The sequence below is a fragment of the Sturnira hondurensis genome, unplaced genomic scaffold (genome assembly GCF_014824575.4).
Source record: "Sturnira hondurensis isolate 20B ecotype Veracruz unplaced genomic scaffold, ASM1482457v3 Scaffold0019216, whole genome shotgun sequence".
Taxonomy (NCBI): domain Eukaryota; kingdom Metazoa; phylum Chordata; class Mammalia; order Chiroptera; family Phyllostomidae; genus Sturnira; species Sturnira hondurensis.
Window position 1 is genome coordinate 1,186,341 of NW_028091847.1, and position 22,738 is coordinate 1,209,078.

The window sequence follows — 22,738 nt, forward strand, 5'->3', positions numbered from 1 at the left end:
GTCACTTAGGACTGCTCAGCTTTGCCTCCTTGGCCTTTCTGGAAGCATTCAAAGTTGCTAGGATTCCATGGTGGAGTTATTCCCCTAGACACCAACACGACAAAGTGGAATTTACTGCTTCCTGTACAATAAGAGAAACTTGTACAGTCTCATTAAGCAGAGCAAACTGTTGATCTTACATCAAGTTTTGGAGCAAGGCAGAGTTTAGGGACTGGGGAATTTTCAGAGGCATTAAAGATAGGACTTGTAAAAGCTGGTTGTTGGTTGACCTTTCGCACTCTGGTGTTTGCACTGAGCTGTTTGTGATTGACTGGTTGTCCTTAATGGCTTGGATCCCATCTGACTGCTACCTGCTTCCAGGGCCTCAAGGCAATTGTCATTTCCTAGGAGCTGGAACCTGTTTTTATTCACAAAAAAATAAATAAAAGAACATCTGTAAAAATAGTCCTTAATCATTGTTAAAATTCCTTGCCGTATGACTGCTCTGCAAATAAATACTCGGTTTACGTTAGTTGGATACCCATGTAGTTGAAATGCATGATGTATGTCTTCTATGTCTTAGGTTTGTGTCATATCACATGACTGTCAGGACCCCAGGTATCTGTCCCTGTTAAGAATCATGAAGATGAAAACTGAGAGAACAGCGCCACAATTTAGTGAAGTCGTAATTTGCCCAGAGAAATCAGGCCCTCTGGGCCAGGGGATTGCAAACCTCGACTAGCTAGCAATTCCACCCATTTTCCATCGTATTCCCACATCTACTTAGTGATGGAAGCCGGGAGCAGCCAATAACGCGAAAAAGGATGAGCGTTTGCAGAGCAGGGCGCTGGGGTCCGGGAAAAGGGTAGAAGGGCAACCTAGGATGGGAATCCGTAGGCTGGGAGTCCTCCAAGGAGGTGGGAAGCTGCGCTGGGTTTGCATTGGCCCAGCGGGCGCCCCTCCTCGCGGTCCCGCCTGGCGCTCAGGGGACGGTAGTACAGCCTTGAGCCGGGAGGCGGAGGCACAGAGGCGACCGCAACTGTGGTGAGAGGAAACATGGCCGAGTACTCGCAACTGCACAACTCCCTGGCCCTGATACGCCTCCAAAATCCGCCGCTGAACCCTATCAGGTAACAGCTCAGGTTGCCTGCCTGCTGTGCAGGCTTTGACTCTCCCCTGTTATATGAGAAAGACCCTGACTCGAATGGAACGAGGTCTTATGCCACGGCCCTTTTCATAGGTTAAGTTAAAAACTTAATATCTTCGCAGAGAATTCTCGTTCTCATTTCACTGGGAAGGAAACCGAGGCTGAGAGGCAGTCAGATGGCTGTAAAGTGGGGGAGCCAGTCTCCCCCATGCCAGCCTGGTCTCCCTATGCCAACTTTGTGCAGAACCCTCTACTTGCTTGCAACTTGAACCTAGGCCTACTTTCTGTTCCAAAGGTCTCCGTGCAAATCTGGCTGGATCTGATCGCTCACTTCTCAACCTCCAGTCCAGGCCATCAAAACATGTATGAATTCGACAATGTGGCTTCACATTTTACAAAAAATAAAGGTCCCCATTAACCCCAGTGCAGTGAGTAAAGGAGATTTGTGCCCTGGCTCAGAAATGCTGTTTCTCCTGATCTGTTCTGAACCTCAAGACCTTAGCGCTTTGATAGAATATCCATGTCAGTGTGAGCCCATTAAATAACATTTTCTAAAAACTCCTGTGTACTTTATCTTCTTTTATTCCCTCACGAGTACTTTTTTGGTTAAACTCCCTAACCCAGATTGTGCAGTGCAGTAAGTTCTTACTTTTAAAAGTGAGATTAATGCTGCTTTTATGAGAATTAATGAAGTTACTAATGTATGAAAATTAATGAAGGCACCGTCTTCCATGTCTCTGAAAAAGAGTATAGCGACTGATCATTCTAGGAGAGAGCCATCCATCCACAGGGGGTAGGATTAGCAGGAATTATAATTTACAATGAATATATAAAGTATAGAGAGAAAGACCTTTGGTTTCAAGGCTGCAATGAGGAGACCTACTATTTTTCACAGAGTTTTGATCCTGATATCAGATTTAATTTTATCGTTAGTGTTAATATTATAATTCTTATTCGTAATATGAGTTATTATATTTAATAATACAAAAGAACTGCAGAAATAAAATCACACAAAGGTGATATGCTCACTTACTTGCCATTCTCAACAAAAAGCAAAATATTTTTTTTTTGGTCTTGACGAAGAAAGACATCAGCAATATGCTTGCTTGTCAGTTTTGGACTTGCCTGTATTCTAATTAGAATTAGTAGATATTGGGACTGTCTGCCCCAACCTCTGCTCCTAATGGGAAACAGTGCCCATCCAGAATTTGAGGGAGAACATTCCACAGTCTAATACCCATAACTAGGAATATTTTCTTAGAACTATTTGTAATGTTTGTGTCATTCAACTCACTGTCACACTCCTTGCAACTTGCAAAAGAACTGTTAGTGTCTACTTCATAAAGTTGTTAAGTGGCTTAAATTTGCTGGAGATTATAAACCGGCATTTAACAGATGTCAGCTATTATTATTTCTATTAATCAGAGGCCTGTTACAAGCTCCCACCTCCAGGCGCTGCTGTTCAGAAGTCATTCCAGCTTCATGAAGAATTCCCCTGCTTGGGAATAAATACTTTCTTGCCTTTCCCACCCCCCCTTCCTATCTGCTTCCAAAGTTCTCTTTTAGATAGAGTATATATCCCACTATGTTTATCCAGTTTAACAGTTTCACATTTTTTTCTTGTTTTGTATTTTTCTTTCCCTCCTCTTTCTCTCATTCCTATTTCCCTTCCTATTTCTAATTTTATGTGGAAAATTATCTCTCCCTAGCCCCCTGAGGGATTCTTATTTGAATATTATTTTGACCCAAACAAATAGTGTAAATCCTTCTCTGCTAGTTTAGCCAGCCATATTTCCTTCAATTCAGATGAATGCCACCCCTCCTGACAAATGTAGCGTGTGCCTCGTTACTAGCCCTGTCTCCCAACACAGTGACTTTCACACTTTTTTTTACTGTAATTCACACAGTAAGCAACCCCATGTTTTATACAGCAACCTAAGCCACAAAAGTGTACAAATACGTAACTGAAAGCAAAGTTTCATGAAACAAACTTATTCTTACTTGTGATATATCATTTGATATATTCTATTTTCTCTTCTATTTCTTTGTTTTAAAAAAAGGTGGTCACCAGCCACAAACTTCATTTGATGACATTCAGATTTTTAAAAAAGTCACAATAAAAGACCTTCTATAGTCACAGAAGCTAAAAACTCTTGGCCAGCACTCATGAAATGTTATCTTTACTCTAGACTTGATTTCTTCATTCCTGACAGTATTGAGGGGAGAAAATAATTTCTCCACCTCTGGGATCTTGACCTTGCTTCCAGGCCGTGGTCCCTTTCCCTTGGCCAGACTCCAGTAAAGCTGTATGTGCCACAGCCATTTCATTTTTCTTTTTCTCCCTGTGTTTGATTTTTGCAAAATTAACAAGAACGTAAGAGAAATAAAAGAGTTGGGGTTGGGTGAAATGGGAAAAGCCAGCCTCTTCTCAGTGGCCCTGATTAAGCTCATTTGGGTTAATTTTGCAGCCATCCTTTACCCAGAAGGAATTGGGCGCCTTTTGGACTTCTCAGTATTACAGATGGTTCAGGATCTTTTTCCCCTCAGATTCGGTTTCTAATTAACAGTCGAAGGCAAGAGGTTTTGTTTGATTTCATTTAGTAATGATGAGAAGAAATTAGGTGAAAAGGAATTATCAAGGGCAAGTATCTCCTTTATTCTTGGAGGTTGTAACTCAGAGTTGCTGGTCTGAAATATCTGGCTTTTATATAAGTTTGTCCTTGTGTTTCATTTTGTATTAAGATTTTTTTCCACCCTGTGTGCTAAAGAACAGATAGTTTACCGAGAACACTCCGAATTCCATTGCAGAACAGACTAGACTCTGGTTCTATCATTTTTATCTTGGAGCAATTCCTTAGCACTTGCCCTAGGTTCTCCTCCTTCACCACCCCTCGGCACTTAGAGATCCCCTGCTTCTTGACAAATTCTTTTCTCTTGGCCTCCGTGACTGTGGCTCCCCTGGTGCTGAATCACTCTGAATCAATCTACTGAAACACAGCAAAATCTACTACATGTCATTTCTTCCCCAGACCTTGCCTTGACCTCCTAAATTATATAGTTTAGGATTAAATTTGGCTGTCGGTGACAGAAAAATAGTGGATTAAACAAGAAAAAGTTGATCTCTCTCACAGCAGTGTCCTGGAATGGTACAGCTGCTCTGCGCTCACGGGGACCCCAGTTCTCTCTCTCTTTTGTTCTGCCATCTGCAATATGTGGTTCCTTCCACCTCTTAGTCTGTAAAGGCTGCTACTGATCTAACCATCACATCTGCATTCCAGCCATGAGTAGAGAGGAAAGAAAAAGAAAAACTATCCCCAGTCCCTTTGGACTCTTCCCAAAAGTTGCATATGCTAAGTCTTCTATCCCACTAGTCAGAACTTAATGCTTTGGGCTGACCTTACTACAAAACAGGCTGGGAAATGTGGTCTTTATTTTAGGCAGTTATGTATCCAGCTGAAAACCATATGTTTAATATTTTGAAGAAGGTGGGGAGGTTGGGGTATTTGGGGTAACTTGCAGCCCCTGCCACATCTGTTTCTTTTAGAGTACTTCAGTTTTCTTATATTTTGCCAGCATGACAAATTTAAAGTAATTTCTTCCCCCTCTGAACTTCCACGTCACTTTCTTTGTGTCTATGACAGCACTCGTCTTAGTGTGATATTTTGTTCTCCCCAGGGCATTACAAACTCCCTTTACTGTATCTAGAAGGCGTATAATAGCATTTTAAAATTGATTAGTGCTAATTCTAGTGTTCAAAGTTATAACAGAGTGCATAATAATACAATTTTTAAAAAGTTTATCACTTAATCAGCTCAGTGCTTAATTCACAATAGATACATATATTATTTGTTGAACAAAGAATGAAAGCTTAATGATCAGTATCTAGAGTTTTTATCCATTGTGTATGTGTTTAAGTTTTCATTGTTAGAAAAGGAAAAAGCTCTGAGATGGTAGAAATTTAATTCTAACTAATGTTTCGGTTTTTTTTCTTTTAGTATGGCTGTCTTCAATGGAATAAAAGAAGGGCTACAGAAAGCCATGACAGACCCTACAGTAAAAGCCGTTGTGATTTGTGGAGCAAATGGCAACTTCTCTGCAGGTACCAGTATCTGATCCTCCCCCGTTGTCTCTGGAATCCAGCCAAGACTCAGATCAATACTGCATTAGCTGTCCCTGTGGGCAATACCACAGTGAGGGTAATGGATGTGGGACACTCGAGTAGAAATGAGAAACTGGAGAAAGATACTTGAATCACAAGAGAGACCCAGAGAAGAGTTTGACCTTACTCTCTTTTATATTGGATTGGACCGTTGTGAGATATTCAGTTGTAGGCTTGATGGCTGCAATACCTGCTAATATGTATACACCTGCTCTGTATAAATCTTCACCCTATGTGAATTTGAGCAAATTCCTTTAATTTCCTGAACTTTAGTTGCATTATAGAATTATGTACTTGAAACCTATATAATTTTATTAGCCAATGTCACCCCAATAAATTCAATATAAAAAAATTTAAAAATCAACTTCTTAATGTATAAAGTAAATACAGTAATATCTGTTTTGATTTTTTGTAAGATTAAATGAAATAATACACCTGAAATCCTCTAGTGCAGAGCCTACATGCAGAAATAAATGTTATTTAATAAATGTTATTTTTTATTTCACACAGTCTTGAAAGGAAGTTCAGTTTTCTTCCAATAACCACCTATTTCAGCGACTATGCCACTTTTTTATTGGGTTATTCTTTAAAGATGCAAAAATATTACAAAAATATGGCAAAAGAATCTGAAATAGTGATTCAGTCATATTTGTGACACCTCTCCTCTTCTCCCAAATGAATATGTTATACCCTTTGACAAAGTCACATGGATATAAGGGCCTATGTAATCTTACTGTAGCCAGGAGATTTAATATATATTAATAGTAGCCTGATCCCCTGGCTCGTGTGGCTTGGTGGATTGAGTACTGGCCTAAGAACCAAAGGGTCATGGGTTTGATTCCCAGTCAGGGCACATGCCTGGGTTGCAGGCCAGGCCCCCAGTAGGAGGCACATGAGAGGCAACCATAAATTGGTGTTTCTCTGCCTCTCTTTCTCCCTCCCTTACCCTCTCTAAAAATAAATAAATAAAATCTTAAATAAATAAAATAATATACATTAATGGCAGCCTGAGAAGAAATAGAAAATAGAATTATGGTAATCAATGAATATAAAAATGGTAATCATTATAATAATTATCATTTATCTTGCCTACTAGTGATCTGTAGGTTATTTATTAATAGTGAAAATTTATTATATTTTAAATCTCAATAAATCCTACAGTCTCTACTTACAGGTGAGAAGGCCAAGACTTTAAGAGAGGGTAAAATAATATACCAAACATAAACTAGGTATTAAATGCCTTACTCAACTGTTTGAAAACTTAAGGTAGGAAACCAAAGATGATGACTTTGAGACATGGAAAAAGGGATCAGAATTGTGGAGAACTTGATATTTCTTTGTAAGGAGATATAAGAGAGAGAATGTGTTAGAGTTTAGGACAAAAAAAATTATTCCTGTGGAAAAGCATTAGGAATTAGCAAATTTGTCTTAATGGATTTATATACAGAGAAAAATGCACCCAGCAATCGCAAAACAATACATTTTTCTCCAATCTGCACCATTTACAAAAATTGACTAGATATTGGGCCATGAAAGCTCGTCTCAATAAATTTTGCTTAGAATATGTTCTCTGACAACAATGCAAATAAACTAGAAATCTATAACAAATATAGAACTGGAAATTCTCATGTTTAGAAATGAAATTAATTTCCCTGACTCAAAGCAGGAATCATAGTAGAATTTAGAAAATATTTTGAACTGAATGATAATGAAAACCCAACATATATAACTTCACAAACGCAGCTAAAGAAAAACTTAGCAAAAATGTTATAGTGTTATACAAATCAGGAGAGAAAAAAAGCTGAAATGTAACGAGCTAAAGATCTGTATCAAAGAACTAACAAAACAAACAGTAAAATAGATCCAAAGGAAGTAGAAGGAAGGAAATAATGCAGAAGAGAAATTAATGAGGCAGAAAACAAATGTGAATCGAGAAGATCAACGATGTCAAAGTTAGTTCTTTAAAAGACTATAAAATTGACAAAAGTCTGGAGAAATTGATCAAGAAAAAACCAGCAAAACAATGAATATAAGAAATCACAAAAATGTTATCACAATGTCTAGCATTGTAGCCTTAGGAAAGATAATGAAGATAGTATCAACAGGTAGATTATTTAGCCCATCAAAGCTGACTTAGGAAGAAACAGAAAACCCAAATAGTTCTATAACCATTAAAAAACTGAATCAGTAATCAAAACTTTCACAAAGTAATGCTTGGTTGTCTTTGGCTTGTTTCTGCATCACTCCCCTTCCTACCTCTGTCTTCCTGTGGTCTTCTCCCCTGTGTCTAAACTTCCCTGATTCTAGATAGATACACCCTAATCCACTATGACCTCATCTTGATTACATTTGGAAAGACCCTATTTCTAAAAAAAAAAAAAAAAAAGGTCACGTTCACGGGTTTGGTGTAGACATCATTCAACCCAGGGCACTTCCCAACTCATATTGTGAGGCTAGAATAACCTTGATACCAAGCCCTGTCAAGGACAGCATGAAAAGCGAAATTACAGATCCACTTCATTCATATAGATATGAAAATCTTAAACAGTATATTATAAAATTAAGCCTAATAATATATAAAAATATAATATATCACTTTTATCCCAGTAATACCAGATTGGTTAAACCTTAGAAAAATCAATGTAATTTATCTTATTAAAAAGATTAAAGGAGACACAATCATGGTTATTTCAAGAGAAACTGAAAAAGATTTGATAACATTTGACATGCATTAAACATAAAAATTCTTAGTAAACTAGGTATAGAAAGGAAATTTCTTAGTTAGGCTAAAATATCACTTTAAAAAACCTATAGCAAACCTCAAACAAAATGGTATCTTGAAAGCTTTCTCTACCAGAAAGGTACAAGTCAAAGCTGGCTGCTATCACCATTTGTATTTGACATTATATTCTAGGCCCTGGCCAGCCTGGTGAGACTAGAAAAATAAAAGGTATAGGGCTGAAAAGAATGAAACAAGCTTCATTATCTAGAAGATACTATAGTGTTTATAGAAAAACTAAAGATAATCTATCAGAAAATTATTAGGATTAATAAGAGAGCTTAGCAATTTTGCTGGGTATAAAATTAATATTAAAAAATTAATTGCATTTCTATATGCCAGAAACAAGCAGTTAAAAAGTGAAATCACTAGACCACTGTCTGTACCTTGATTTCTGTACAGTTGTGATGATAATAATACTAACCTTATGCTGCAAGTAGAAGATGGTAGTGTAACATTTAAGAATGTAGAGTGTGGTCAAATTACCTGAGTTCTAGTCCTTATGTTACCACTTACTAGTCATATGTTTGAATTGGGCACTTAGCATCTCAAAGCCTTAACTTTCTTACCTGTACAATGGGATTGTTATACTACTTAATTTAGGTGTTAAGAAGAGTACATGAAACAACTTGGCATTATGCCTGATGTACTTATCCAATAAACATTAATTGCTACTATTACATGAAAACCCTTTTTAGTCTAAAGTTACAGGAATGATAGACCTGAGAGTCAGACTGAAATTCATCTTCTCTAGAACCAAAGGAATCTGTATGATGATGAGAATGATGATGACAATAACAATAATAATAGAGTGTAAAATATGATTGGTTAGTGAAAAGAAGCCTGATCCCTTGATGCAGACACCAGCCTGCAGTGTCCGCAGCATCATGGATGAGATGTGACACAAATTCACGTGGACTACCAAGTCCTGTGGAGGAAAAGGGACCGCATGGCTACTCCCTCAGTGGGGGAGCACCTCAGGGCAGCCTGGCCACATTCTTAAGGCACTGACCCTTGCCTTGACAGGGCTTTATTGGGTTTCAATTTGCACAGGAATACAAGTAAAGTTCATTAACCATTGTCACATGGTAAGGATCAAATGATAGATAACAAAGAACTCTGAGGGCCTATTCTGAGTCAGGGTCTGTTAGCTAAAGGGCTACAAAACTTTGGGAAACAAACTCATTCCCTGCTTGGACCTTTATCATTTAATTGAGAGCATTCTTAGCAAAGCAGGTTTCACAGGATTTTACATATTCTTTCTTGGGCCTGATCATGGAGTGGGTGGGGCAGGCGGAAGCCACCCTTTCCAGCACAGGGCTGCACCGCCCTCTGTCATTGTTTCAGGCTTAAGTCAGGCAGCGGAAGTAAGGCAGCCAAGAGATTAGGAGACTTCTTGCAGATAGAATGAGGACTCAGGCTTTGTCAAAGCCAAGGGGCAAGGGTCCATCACCTGCTTTTGCTGTAGCCCCCAAGTCCTTCCCTGGGACCTCCATGTAATCATGCCTGTCTTAGGTCAGTCCTCCCTTGGGAATCTTACCTGTCATTGGCTAACTGATCAAGCATTGGGGGCCAGTTATGGAAAATAGAGCAGAAGCGGTGCTCCTGCCAGGGAGATAAGCTTTGTCTTCTTAGTGGCTTATGGTCCAAAGGTCGCTCACTAAGCCTTAGCCATGGTGGGGAGGGGTTACAGCTCCTAAAACCAGGCAGGGCGGTTCCCAACAATCCCTGGGTTGATGTTAGACGAGGAGCTGGTGGCATAAAAAAAAAGGTTGAACATGAAATAATTGCTTTAACTTTTTAATTTGTACCAAGCTTAATGTTTTCAAAGAATACATAATGTTATAGGGAAGGAGCTCAATATGTATACCATTATGTGAAAAAAAGGAAAATATAAAAAATGACTTTACAAAATGCCCTCAATATTGCAAAAATATATATTATAGTAAACTTTCATTTAATGTCACATCAGTCATTTAAATAGGCATTGAGACAAAGGTTAAATAACTCACTGAAGATCCCAAAGCCATTTACATATATGCATTGGGAAAAAACTAAGAATTTACCAAATATTATGTTATCTCTATTTGATGATATTAGAGGTTATCTTTAGGTTCTTTATAATTTTGTGTATTTTTCAAATTTCCATCATACATATTATTTTTATAATTAGAAAAAGCAATAAGTGTTTGCTGTTATTGCTCACAAAAAAATCTCACAAAGACATAATTCTAAGCTGGTTGATTAATGTGTAACTCACAAATATGTATGCATTTGCCCTGAGATTTGCTATTGTAATAATTCATGCCCATAACAAAGATACGGCTTAAAATTGCTGTGAATATAATTGGTGAGCAGTATCATGGGAAGAATGGAAGACAATGACTCAGTCTCAGAATACTGGTCTTTGTAGGACAATCTCTTTTCCCTTTCTCTAAGCTTTTAATTTTTCTGAGGGTAGAATTGCTACCTAGCATATGGAAAGACAGACTTTAGAAGATTACAGAACTCCTAATAAAGATTTGAAGATTTTCTCTCATATCGGGCTGCATTTTTCCAAGCTTTTTTTTTCTTTAGTGTGTCGTCACCCAAAGGATGGTGTGTGAAGTGTTTCATGGGTCCAAAGAGGTCTGAGATGCCTTAAGAACTACCTGGTACCTTATTGTTACGTCACAAAGCCTATGTCTTTCTCAACTCTCTCTGCCTTGTATTTGTGTCCTTAGGTGCTGATATCCATGGTTTCAGTGTTCCCATGAATTCTGAGTTTAGAATGGGACATTTCATAGATAAAATGCAGAGAAGCGAGAAGCCCATTGTGGCAGCTATCCAAGGCATGGCTTTAGGAGGTGGACTAGAGCTGGCCCTGGGCTGTCACTATAGGATTGCCCATGCACAGGTAAGAGCTGAGGCTCTCTGTGGGACTTGGTGTGTGGGTTTTTCTTTAGGGCAAGCCCTAAATGTAGTTACAAGCATCCAGGGTGATCATTATAAATGGTTAGCTTACTGGTTGACAATTGTTAGGTCTTTCCAGCACTGGTGCTCAGCTATTGTGTACCAATGCAGTTTAACTGGTTGCTAAAATGTTGAAATACATTCATTCTGGTTGGTAAGTAGCTGCTATCCTAAGTCCCCTGACCATCTCTTTGCTTCTTCTAACCCTAGCCCTTGGACCTCCCCAGAATCCACCAATGGAAGGGGACAGCCCTGGGTCAGTGGTGGGCCACCAGGTCTCTACTCCAGTGCTATGTCCCAAGTAGGATTTCACCGAGCCATGCTCATGCTGTAGGAGGTAGTAAATACTTTGACTACCGCCCCTAAGTGTGTATACGTATTTAAATTTTCATTTCCTATTTCTAAACTTTCATTTTTCTGATCCCTTATAATTATCAGTACCTAAGAAGACACATTCCTATTCAAAACAGCACAGAACTACTGTGTCCATTTATTTCTGGAGATAGATTTAATTTGAGCTACTATGTAGAATGAAGCCTGTGATACCAGTCTTACAATAGTAACATAGTTGTAAGTAATGTAGTTTTCTAATGATAAAGATAATAGTCATCATTGTAATAGACTAGCAATCACAAGAAAGTATAAAGATGTACAGTAAAATCACCGTAAACTCATAGTTCAGAAATAATCACCATTACCATTCAGTTTCATTTCCTCCTGTTCTTTTTCCTATGTAATTTATTTCTTACGTTATTTTTCTTGCCAGTCTTTTTTAAAACCACATTTGAGACTTTATTTTATTTTGTTTGTACTCTATTTTTATACTAATATGATATTTAACCTATTACTAAATATGCTTAATATATTCTGCCTTTTAAAGAGTTCAATTCATTTAAATTTAATGCAATCATGATATGGAAGGACTTCTGTCATTTTGCTATTTGTTTGCTATGTCATGACTTTTTTGTTTCTCAATTCTTTCGTTAATGCTTTTATTTGTATTAAATAGATATTTTCTTTTTTATATTAAAATTTTTATTGTTGTTCTATTATAGTCGTCCTCATTTTCCCCCATTTGTTCTCTCCTACCCTGCCCACCCCACTACCCCCACATTCAATTCTCCTCCCTGTTGTCCTTGTCTGTGAGTCCTTTATCCATGTTCCTTGACTTGACCCTTTCCCTTCTTTCTCCGTTATCTCTCTCACCTCTCCTCCCTCCCCTCTGGTCACTGTCAGGCTGTTCTTTATTTCCATGTCTCTGGTTCTCTTTTGCCCACTTGTTTGTTTTGTTGATTAGCTTCCACTTACAGATGAGAACATATGATATTAGTTTTTCACCGCCTGGCTTATTTCACTTAGCATAATGCTCTCCATTTCCATCCATGTCATCATGAAGGGTAGGAGCTCCTTCTTTCTGCTGCGTAGTATTCCATTGTATAAATGTTATATTAAATAGATATTTTCCGATACCCTTTTAATTTTCTTATTGTTTCTTTTACTATATTTTTAGTTGTTTTCTTAGTGGTAATTACCCTGGATACTACAATCTATTTCAGATTAATGCCAACTTAATTTTAATAACATACAAAAAATTTGCTTTCATACAATTCTATTACCCACCCACCCCTTTAAATGCCATTGTTCTCGCAAATTGTATTATTATACACTGTGTGCCCATCAACATAGATTTATAATTATTACTTTATATAGTGGCCTTTAAAATCAGATAATAAAAAAGAGAAATTATAAACAAAAATTATGTCAATACTATACTGTGCTTTATATTTACCTATGCATGAGTCACCTTTGCCATTGCTCTTTCTCCCTGTGTGTGGATTTGAGTTATTGTACTATCCAGTGTCCTGTTGTTTTAGCCTGAAGTATTCCAGGCAGAGTAGATTTGTTGGGCACAGATTCAGTTTTGCTTATCTGGAAATGTCTGAATTTGCCTTCCTTTTCAAAGGCTAGTTTTACTGATTATGGAATTCTTGTTTTACAGTTTTTTCCCCTTTCAGTACTTTGAATATGTCACCCTATTGCCTTTTGGCCTTCATGGTGTCTGATGAGAAATTTGCTATTAATTTCATTGTAAATATTATTTAAAAATATAATTTAAATGGCTATATAATTTTCATACCATAATTTATTTAACCATTTACCTATGTTGTTCTAATTTTTTAAAAATATTTTTTATTTATTTTTCTTTAGAGGGGAAGGGAAGGAGAGAAGGAGAGAAACATCAATGTATGGTTGCTTCTCGTGAATCCCCTGCTGGGAACTGGCCCACAACCCAGGGATGTGCCCTGACTGGGAATCGAACCGCTATTGTGTGGCTTGCAGGCCCGAACTCAATCCACTGAGCCACGCTAGCCAGGGCTATGTTGTTCTAATTTTTGTGAAAGCTTATAAGTAAAGACACATTCTAAGTACCCCTTTGTCTTCATTTCTCTCACTGTGACCTTCTGCACACTGAGTGCAGATCTAATGTATGAAAAATAATAAATAAGTTAGGGGTGGGGATGAACAGTGGTGGGAAAAAATGGGAATTGGCTGTTAGAAAACCCTTGCGTGAGAGAGGCTCAAATATTCCAGGTATTTTGGAGTTATTAGCATCACAGTGTGGGTAGATTGCAGTCTGCATTTAAATAACCTCTCCTCCCTTCTTTGTACTTGTTAAATGACTAGCAGAGCTTTGGCCACTTTTACATGGCCAGGAGGGGCGTGTGATAAGGGACTGGAGCTCACCCTCCTGTCTGGATTGAGGTTGAGTTCTCCTCCTCCCATTCCCCACCCCTTCTCCCTCCTCCTCCTTCCTCTTCTTCTATGGCTTTATTGAGATATAACTCACAAATCATATAATTCACTTGTTTAAAGTGTAGAACCCAGTGGAATATTAGTATATTCAGAGTTGTGCAACCATTCCCACAGTTGATTTTAAAACATTTCGATACCATAAAAAGAAACTTTATGCCCTTTAAGAGTAATCCTCCATTTTCCCTTTCCCCCATTCCAGGCAGCCACAAATTTACTTTCTGTCTCTATGGATTTGGCTATGCTAGACATTTAGAATAAATGGATTATTCAATATGTTGTGTTTTATGACTGGCTTCTTTCAGTTAACCTAATGTTTTCAAGGTTCACTTATGTCAGAGCCTCTATCTTCCATGGAAAGAAAGTACTTCATTCTTTTTTATGGCTAAATAATATTCCCTCTATGGATAGGCCGCATTGTGTTTATTTATTCATCAGTTGATAGTTGATAGATATTTGGGTTGTTCCTACTTTCTTGGTCTTAATGAAAAGAGTGACACTATGAAAATTTGTGTACAAGTTTTTCTGTGGGCAGGTTTTTGTTTCTCCTGGGTACATACTCATGCGTGGAGTTGCTGGGTTATATGGGAACTCTGTATTTAACCTTTGAGGAACTGGCCAATTGTTTCCAAAGGGACTGTACCATTTTCTATTCTCACCAGCAATACGTGAGGGTTTTGTTTTCTCTGCATCCTCTCTTACACTTGTTATTTTTCTCTTTTTTATTATAGCCATCCTAATGGGTATGAAGTGGTATCTTGAAGTTTCCATTTGTATTTCCCTGATGGCTAGTGATATTAGCATTTTTTCAAGTGCTTATTGGTAATCTGTAGCTCTTCTTTGGAGAATGTCTATTCAGATCCTTTGCCCACTTTTAAGTGGATTATCTTTTTATACTATTGAGTTGTAAAAGTTCTTTATATCTTCTAAATATACAATTTAAAAATGTTCTCTCCAATTCTGTGGGTATCTTTTTACTGCCTTGGCTGACTGAATCTTTCAGGGCTCCATAAAGCTTTTTCTGGAGACTATTATTTTTGTTGACTGAGACAGGTCATAATAGAGTCAGAAAAAAATGTGTTAAGATGCTAGTGTTGTGTTTCAACATAAAGACTTAGGAACAGCATAGCTCTTTTAATTTTGTTAATTAAATTAAATGAGAGGGTATACAGTAATTTGCTGTGTGGAAACTCTTGCTGAATTCTATGAAACAATGTTTTTGAGAATTTGGAAAATCCAGGGGAATGCTCACCTTTACTCTGTATGTCATCTCATTCTAATGACCTTCGTGCCTTTAAACTTCGACAGGCTCAAGTTGGCTTCCCAGAAGTCAAATTAGGACTTCTCCCTGGTGCAAGAGGAACCCAGCTTCTTCCCAGGCTCATCGGAGTTCCTGCTGCACTTGACTTAATCACCTCAGGTCAGTGTAAACCCTGCCAGCAGTCATACAGATCACCGTGAGGAACTGGGCTAGGATTTAGAAAAACTCTGGCTGGACCATTCCATACCTATGTGATCTTAAGAGGAGACTTTAACTTCTTTGACTGTCAATGTTCTTGTCTGTAAAATGGAAAGAACACTTTTCCTGAGAGCTTCTCAGATGTTACTCTGAAGATCTCAGATGTTACTGTGAAGACTTCTGGGAAAGGTATACAAAGTGCTAAATCACATTTAGGATTTTGTTATAGTTCAAGTGCAGGCTCACGGACACTGGTGTTCACGTAGGATATATTATATTTGGATCTAATGTACAAATTGTAATATAAACAGGAATTAGAACCAGAATTTTCAAGGAAAGATTTTAACTTTTAGGGTGCAAATGACTGAATTTTTTATTTCTCAAGTATTAATACATTAGGTACAAATAAATGTTGTTCTCTTTTAATAGAGAATGTGAACAATGCAACACTAGAAAACATTTAGGCATCCTAAATTTACCAAATACCATAAGACATATAAAGGCATTTTCAGTTGAGATAAGGTTGGAAGAAAGACTATATATGACTATTTATGCTAAACAGGTATAAATAATTATGAGACCTCAGGCCAATCACTTTACCTTTTAATGCCTTAGTTTTTAAAGAAATGTGGATAATAATAGTATCTGCCATATACTTACACAGTGTGGTGAAGATTAGATAAGTTAATGCATACAGTGTGCTTGGGAATGGCCCCAGGCATGGTAGTAACTTCATAAGTTTCAGCTATATATCATTATTTGCACATCTGTCTTCTTAGTTAAGAGGAGGATTGAATAAAAATAAGATGAGGATCTCGGTAATAGACTATATCCTCAAGAAGGGGCAATAAAAAGAGCACATAAAAAGAGTCCCAAGTTTGAATACCAGCTCTACCACATTTAAACAATGTGCCTTGTGCAAGTTTATTTTTACTCATTCATCCAGTGACTATTATTAATCTTCTCTCATATGCTAGGCCTTGTTCTAGGCATTGGCAATGTAGCAGGGAACTAAACCAATAAAATCCTACCTTCATGGAGATTATATAGAGAAAACAGCAGTGACAAACATCATATTGTCACATTTCATCAATTCAGAACCACAGTTTTTTCCACACCTTTGAAATGAGGACGTCTCTTACATTCGTTTTGAGTCATGCCTTAATTGGCAGTGCTTTTTTCTTTCCTAGTTCTGTGGGTTAGGAATTTGGGAGCAGTTTAGCTCAGGGTTTCTTATGAGGTTGCAGTCAAGACATTGACTGGAAGTGTAGTTATCTGAAAACTCAACCAGGGCTGGAGGATAGACTTCCAGGGTGGCCAGCACACGTGGATGGCTAGTTGGTGCTGACTGTTGGCAGGAGGCCTCATTTCCTCTCCGTGTGGACCTCCCCATAGTGCTGTGTAAGTGGACTCTTGCCTCTTCTAGAGTTATCCAAGAGAGAGCAAGGTGAGAGGTGCAATGTCTTTTTGACCTAGCTCTGGAATCACACGCCATTTTTTCCTGAACTATCCTATTAATTATACAGGTTTCCCCTATTCAACATGAGAGGGGGCTTGAACACCAAAAGGCCAAACACATGGGGGTCCCTTTGGAGACTAGATACCACAACTCTGTACTCAAACACATGCCTACCTTTTATATTAGTAGTATATATAGTAGGCTAGATGGAAATAAGTGCTCAGGAGAAAACATAAACCAGAAGTGGGGAAAATAAAATCTCAGGGACAGGGATGATATTTTAGGTAAAGTATCTAGGAAATGCTTTCCTACAAAATAACATCTGAGTAAACAGCCAAAGGAGGTGAGGAAGGTTATTATGCTAATATCTGGAGGAAGATATTCCACATGGAGAAAAGAGCAAATGCAAAGCCCTGAGGCAGGGACATACCTGGAAAGTTCAAAAAAGAAAAGCAAGAAGGTCAATGCGGGTGGATTGAAGTGAGCACAGGGAAGAGCAACAGGGGATGAAGTCATGTCATGTAGGGTCCTGAAGATTACAGAAAGAAGGCTGGCTCTTCTTCGGATTGAGTCGGAAAGGGACTGGAGTGTTTTGAGCAGGGGAGTAACATGTCCTATTTTAAAAAGATCACTCTGGCTGTTGAAAATATATTAATCAGAGGTAAGAGCAGAAATAGGAGAACTGGTTAGAAGTCCGCTGTAATAAACCAAGGGAGAGATGATGGGAGCGTGGACCCGAGTGGTAGCAATGTAAATGATGAGACATGGTCGAAGTTTGGTTATGTTTTGATGGTAGAGCCAACAGTATTTTGTGACAGATCAGATGTGAGAAAAAGGAGAATCAGGGATGATTTTAATGGCCTGAGCAGCTGGAAAGAGGGTGCCATTGCTGAGATGGGGATTTCCGCTGGGAGAACATATTCTGGGGAGGAATCATAGTGCCCAGTTTGGGATATGTTAAGCGTGAGACGCCTGTTAGACATCCAGGTGGAGTGTCAAGTAGACAGACCATTGAAAAGGCTGGCCCAGAGTTTAGGAGAGAAGTCTTCTGGGCTCTCAGCCTCTGTTTTCTCATCAGTTAAATGAGTGGCTTTAAGGAATAATGAAATTACACGACATATTTCTGTCACATAGAAGATCTTTGTCAATGCAACTATGGGAAGCAGAATGATGATCCCCTAAAGATGTCCCTGTCCTAATCCCCAGAATCTGTGAATATGTCACCTGACATTCAAGAGGGACTAATGGAATTAAGTTAAGGATCTCCAAAGGGACTAATGCAATTAAGTTAACTTATTTTGGAGTTTCTAGATGGGTCCAATTCATCACAAAGGCCCTTGGAAGAGGGATGCAAGAGGTCAGGGAAGAGGGACGATACTACATGGATAGCTTTGAAGATGGAGGAAGAGGCCACAAGCCAGGAAGTGTAGGCAGCTTTTCTAGAGTCTGGAAAAGACGAGAGAAAGATTCTTTCTGAAAGCCTCCAGAAGAAACACAGTTCCACTGTCCTGTTTTAGATTTCTGACATCCTGAACCAATATTACACATGTATGTTGTCTTAAGATACCATGTGTTTGCTTGTGGTCACTTGTTACAGCAGCAATAGTAAACTAATACAGTCGTTGTTAAAAGTGATGATATTGAGAATCTTTGTGGTTTGGAATTTTTTTTTCTAAGAAAGGATGTTAAAAATAATTGTTACTGCACACGATCGTGGTTCGATTCCCAGTCAGGGCACATGCCTGGGTTGCAGGCCAGTTCCCAGAAGGGAACTGTATTTGAGAGGTAACCATACATTGATATTTCTCTCTTTCTCTCCTTCCCTTCCTCTCTAAAGATAAATAAATAAAATCTTAAAAAAATTGTTATTGAAGGTTGAAGATTCCCTACTAATGTAGGGAAAAAACGCCAGTGTTGCAGGAACTGATCTCATTAGAAATTACTAAGTATATAGATTTGGATTAAATTAGTAAGTAGATAGCTAACATATTCCAACCTCCTGAAATCCATAAGAGAGGCAATTCTGGCAAGTGGATCGATGATAGCACCAACTCTTGCTTCTCCACAATTCTGTTGAGGTGCTGGCTGAAAACAAGTGAATCTTCAGCAGTGACCACAAAAGAGGCTTGAATGCATTGCAGTTCATTCCCTGATGCTCTGTCCAATTGGGTGGCAAGAACTGCAGTGCCCTGTTCTTTCTGCTTTTACTTTGTAGGTCCCATCCTCTTTGTCCACTGAGCAGCACAGAAAGCCTCTGCTCTGTGCTCTTAGAGCTTTTCCACAGGTCTGATGGGATTCTTGAGGATCATTCAAGGTACAGAGATGCCCCTGGGCTCTAGACTTTGATGAGATACCTCTTAGTATCCAGCATACTCGGGGAGACGTTGGGAGTGGAACCTTTATCCTGCCTGCCTTTTAAATGTTTGTATAGGTGGGTTTTCTCTGTATTTGAACAAGATATTGAGGATGATTTTACAGCCGGAGTTTCCAAGCAGCAGTAAAAAATACCAGCAAATTTCATTTCATAACCAAACCAAAAAACAGACAAACTACACTCTTAAAACCAAACCCTGAACATAAAACCTATGAAAATATTGTGACAGAAGAAAAATGAAAGATAAATGTGAGTCTACTGATACAGATTAGAGAAAATTCACATTATTCTGAATTAGAAAAGAAAATTATTTATTTATTAAATAGAACAACCTGTTTAAAATGAAAACATTAGCCACAATTATTTCTTTTTGAAGCATCAACAGCAAAAAAGATGTAACAGAACACATAACTAACTGAATCAGCAAAATGGAGGATAGGGACACATTTATAGAACAGAACTTAACAAAAAGATACATAAAATGTACATGAAGGTGGCAGGCATGGAAGACATTGTATTTTAGCATACAGCCATTTTCCTGGAAAAACTAATGAAGAGATAGCAATGCCTGATGTATTTTGGTGCAGCCACTATGGAAAACAGTATGGAATTTTCTCAAAAAACTGAAAATGAAATTGTCTTTTGACCTGACAATTCTACTGCTAGGCTTATATCCTAAGAATCCTGAGACACCAATCCAAAAGAACCTATGCACCCTGATGTTCATAGTAGCACGATTTACAATAGCCAAGTGCTGGAAGCAACCTAAGTGCCCATCAGTAAATGAGTGGATCAAAAAACTGTGGTACGTTTACACAATGGAGTACTATGCAGCAGGAGGAAAGAAGGAGCTCCTACTCTTTGTGACAGCGTGGATGGAACTAAGAGAATTATGCTAAGTGAAATAAGCCAGGCAATGAAAGACACCATATGATCTCACCTATAAGTGGATTGTAATCAACAAAACAAACAAGCAAGCCAAATATAACCAGAGACATTGAAATCAAGAACAAATAGGCAGTAACCAAAGGGGAGATAGGAGGGATAATGGGGGGAAAAGGCTGAAGGGTTTTCAGGAACACATGGACAAAACCAAGGGGGGTTAGAATCAGGGGAGGGAGGTGGGGATGGCTGAGTTGGGAGGCGAGAGAAGGGAGGAAAAGGCAGAAAACTGTACGTGAACAACAATAAAATTAAAAAGAGAGAGAAAGAAGATTTTAAACTTCCAGAAAATAGAGTCATGCAGGCTTTCAAAGGAAAGGAACAAAACACAACAAAGGATACTTTCAAAACAACTAAAATCACTTCATCCACAAAATAAATGCTCAATGTGTGGAAATTCGTATATTAAGATAGTATGCAGTCTTTAAAGTGATCATATAGATCAGGCGTTCTTAAAGTGTGATTCAGGGACTGCTGGGTGTGCTGAAGAGCACTATGAAGTCAGAACTATTTTCATAACAGCAGAACATTACTTGTCTTTTCCTCTCTTTCTCTCACAAGGGTATGGTCGAATTTCCAGAGATTATTATATGCTATGTGATATCGAACAAATTGGATGCAGAAGCAGATATGAGAGTCCAGCTGTCTTCTATTAAGCCAGACATGAAAGAAATTTGCAAAAATATAAAAGTCACATTCTTCTCACTACATTTTTAAAAATTTGAACCCATAGTTATTTTGCACAAAATTCTTATATATTAACATAAAATAAGAAACATTAAAATTTTTTCAGTTTTAATTTCTAATATAGTAATATTGATAGAAATAACCCTATAAACAAAAGCTCTTTGGAGTGCCCCATAATTTTTAAGGATGTAAAGGGATCCTAAGACTGAAAAGTTTGAGAAGTGTTCATTGAAATTCCTATATTTTGACCCAGAAACCACAATACAAAGCTATATACAAGATTCAAATTGCTACTCCTATGGCGTATGAAAGGGGAATTAGAAAAGCTAAAAATATTAAATTTCTTATCATTAGTAAATTAAATTAGAAATTGTTGCAATTTGTGGTGGTATGAAAAAGCACACATGTAAGGATATGAATTATTTTAAGTATCCAGTGCAGAATTTGTAAGAGAATGTTTGTAGTCTAGCATGGGACCATTTATTCTGCGAAACAGAAAGGAAGCAAAGAAGCATAAGATTTAGGGGGAAGTTAAAATATAGTTGACCTTGAACAGTGCAGGGTACTGGCTCCCATGAAGTTGAAAATTCACATGTAACTTTTGACTCTCCCCAAACTGAACTACTTATAGCCCACTGCTGACCTTCCTGAGAACACAAACAGTTGATTAACACATATTTTGTGCATTATATGCCCGTATTACATACTGTATTCTTACAAAAAGTAGGCTAGAGAAAGGAAAGTGTTATTAAAAAAATCTTAAGAAAGATAAAAGACATTTGTAGTACCATGTGTCTTTATTGAAGAAAATCTGCATATTAGTGGAGCCTCACAGATTAAACCCATGTTGTTCAAGAGTTGACTAAAGTGTGAAATGAGTCTGTAAATTCTAAGGTTTACAGAAATTAAAGCATGTGGGCAAATGTTGAGGAATTTTGTGGCCCTGTTTTCAGTATTAAGTTTGAAAAGCAAGAGTATCTTGGGGGAAATCAGGGAGAAATCTGGCTTATTTGACAAAAAGAAATGAAGTGAACTAGGAATGGCCTTTTCCAAAGTTATGCTTCTTTTAGAAATATCACTATTTTTAACATAATGAGAAGAGGTAAAAACAGTAAGAGTATGATGGGTTTTGATTTGCATATAAAAGGTCACAGTGAATTAGAAGAAAGATCACAGTAGAATCATACACCTATCTTTTTAAGTAATCTGTACAACTTTAGGGGGACTTTAAAATGACATCTGGAAAGGGTTCCATGTAGAAAATTTCTTCTAAAGGTTGGAAAAGAAGCCATGAAGAAAATTGGAAAATATCGAGACTACCCTGCCTGGAGAAGCTGCAGCTTCCGTTGTCCTGGGGTGTCTTATAGGAGTTCTAGGCAGGAGAGGTGCTGTAGTAACTCTGTCAATCCATTGGACAGTGGTTGTCCCCTACACCGAGGGCAGCACAACGAAAAACAAGTTGAAATCTCAGTCCGAGAGTCTGAATTGTATATACAGAGCTGGGTCTTTAGGTCCTTGACACAGAATAAATAAGGTATTTGTAATCTCATTGGTTCTGTAAGAACAGTAATGTTACTCCTCTGCATTTGTGAAATCCAGGCCAGAAGAAATCATTGAAGCTGAAAGAATTTTCAGTTCACCTGTGGGCAGTTCTTGTTACCCCTGGTCAGTGGCCTCAAAGATCTTTTTAGTACCCAGGTTTCCATCTTCCTTTTATTTTCCACTTAACCCAGAGGGGCTGATTCACTCAACCTTCACCCAAGTGATTTTATACACAGGAGACTGGATGCCTGAAGCCATTCACCCACTCCCTACCACTCTCCTCACCCCAGGGGCAAATCTGGAAGCCTGTTTTCAAAGGCACTTCCAGAAAACTGCCCAAATATTGCTGTTACAGAGTGACCCCTGCCAAACATTATTGAACTGTCTATTTGATCAAAAGACCCATTTGTAGCTCTTCGAAGCACTAATAAGAACCAGGAATGGACGG

At 38.1% G+C, this 22,738-nt stretch overlaps 1 protein-coding gene across 2 annotated transcripts in view; it reads left to right on the forward strand.

Moving 5' to 3' along the window:
- Positions 1–977: 977 nt before the first annotated feature.
- Positions 978–22,738, forward strand: part of EHHADH (enoyl-CoA hydratase and 3-hydroxyacyl CoA dehydrogenase) — a 45,225-nt gene continuing 23,464 nt past the window's right edge. The window contains exons 1-4 of one of the 2 annotated variants that reach the window (XM_037070979.1): positions 978–1,109; positions 5,122–5,225; positions 10,788–10,960; positions 15,136–15,247. In XM_037070979.1, coding sequence (XP_036926874.1) covers positions 1,036–1,109; positions 5,122–5,225; positions 10,788–10,960; positions 15,136–15,247 — 463 coding nt within the window. In that variant the 5' untranslated portion in view covers positions 978–1,035. Of the gene's footprint in view, positions 1,110–5,121; positions 5,302–10,787; positions 10,961–15,135; positions 15,248–22,738 lie in introns of those variants that run through there. The other variant, XM_037070980.1, reaches the window with a different exon arrangement.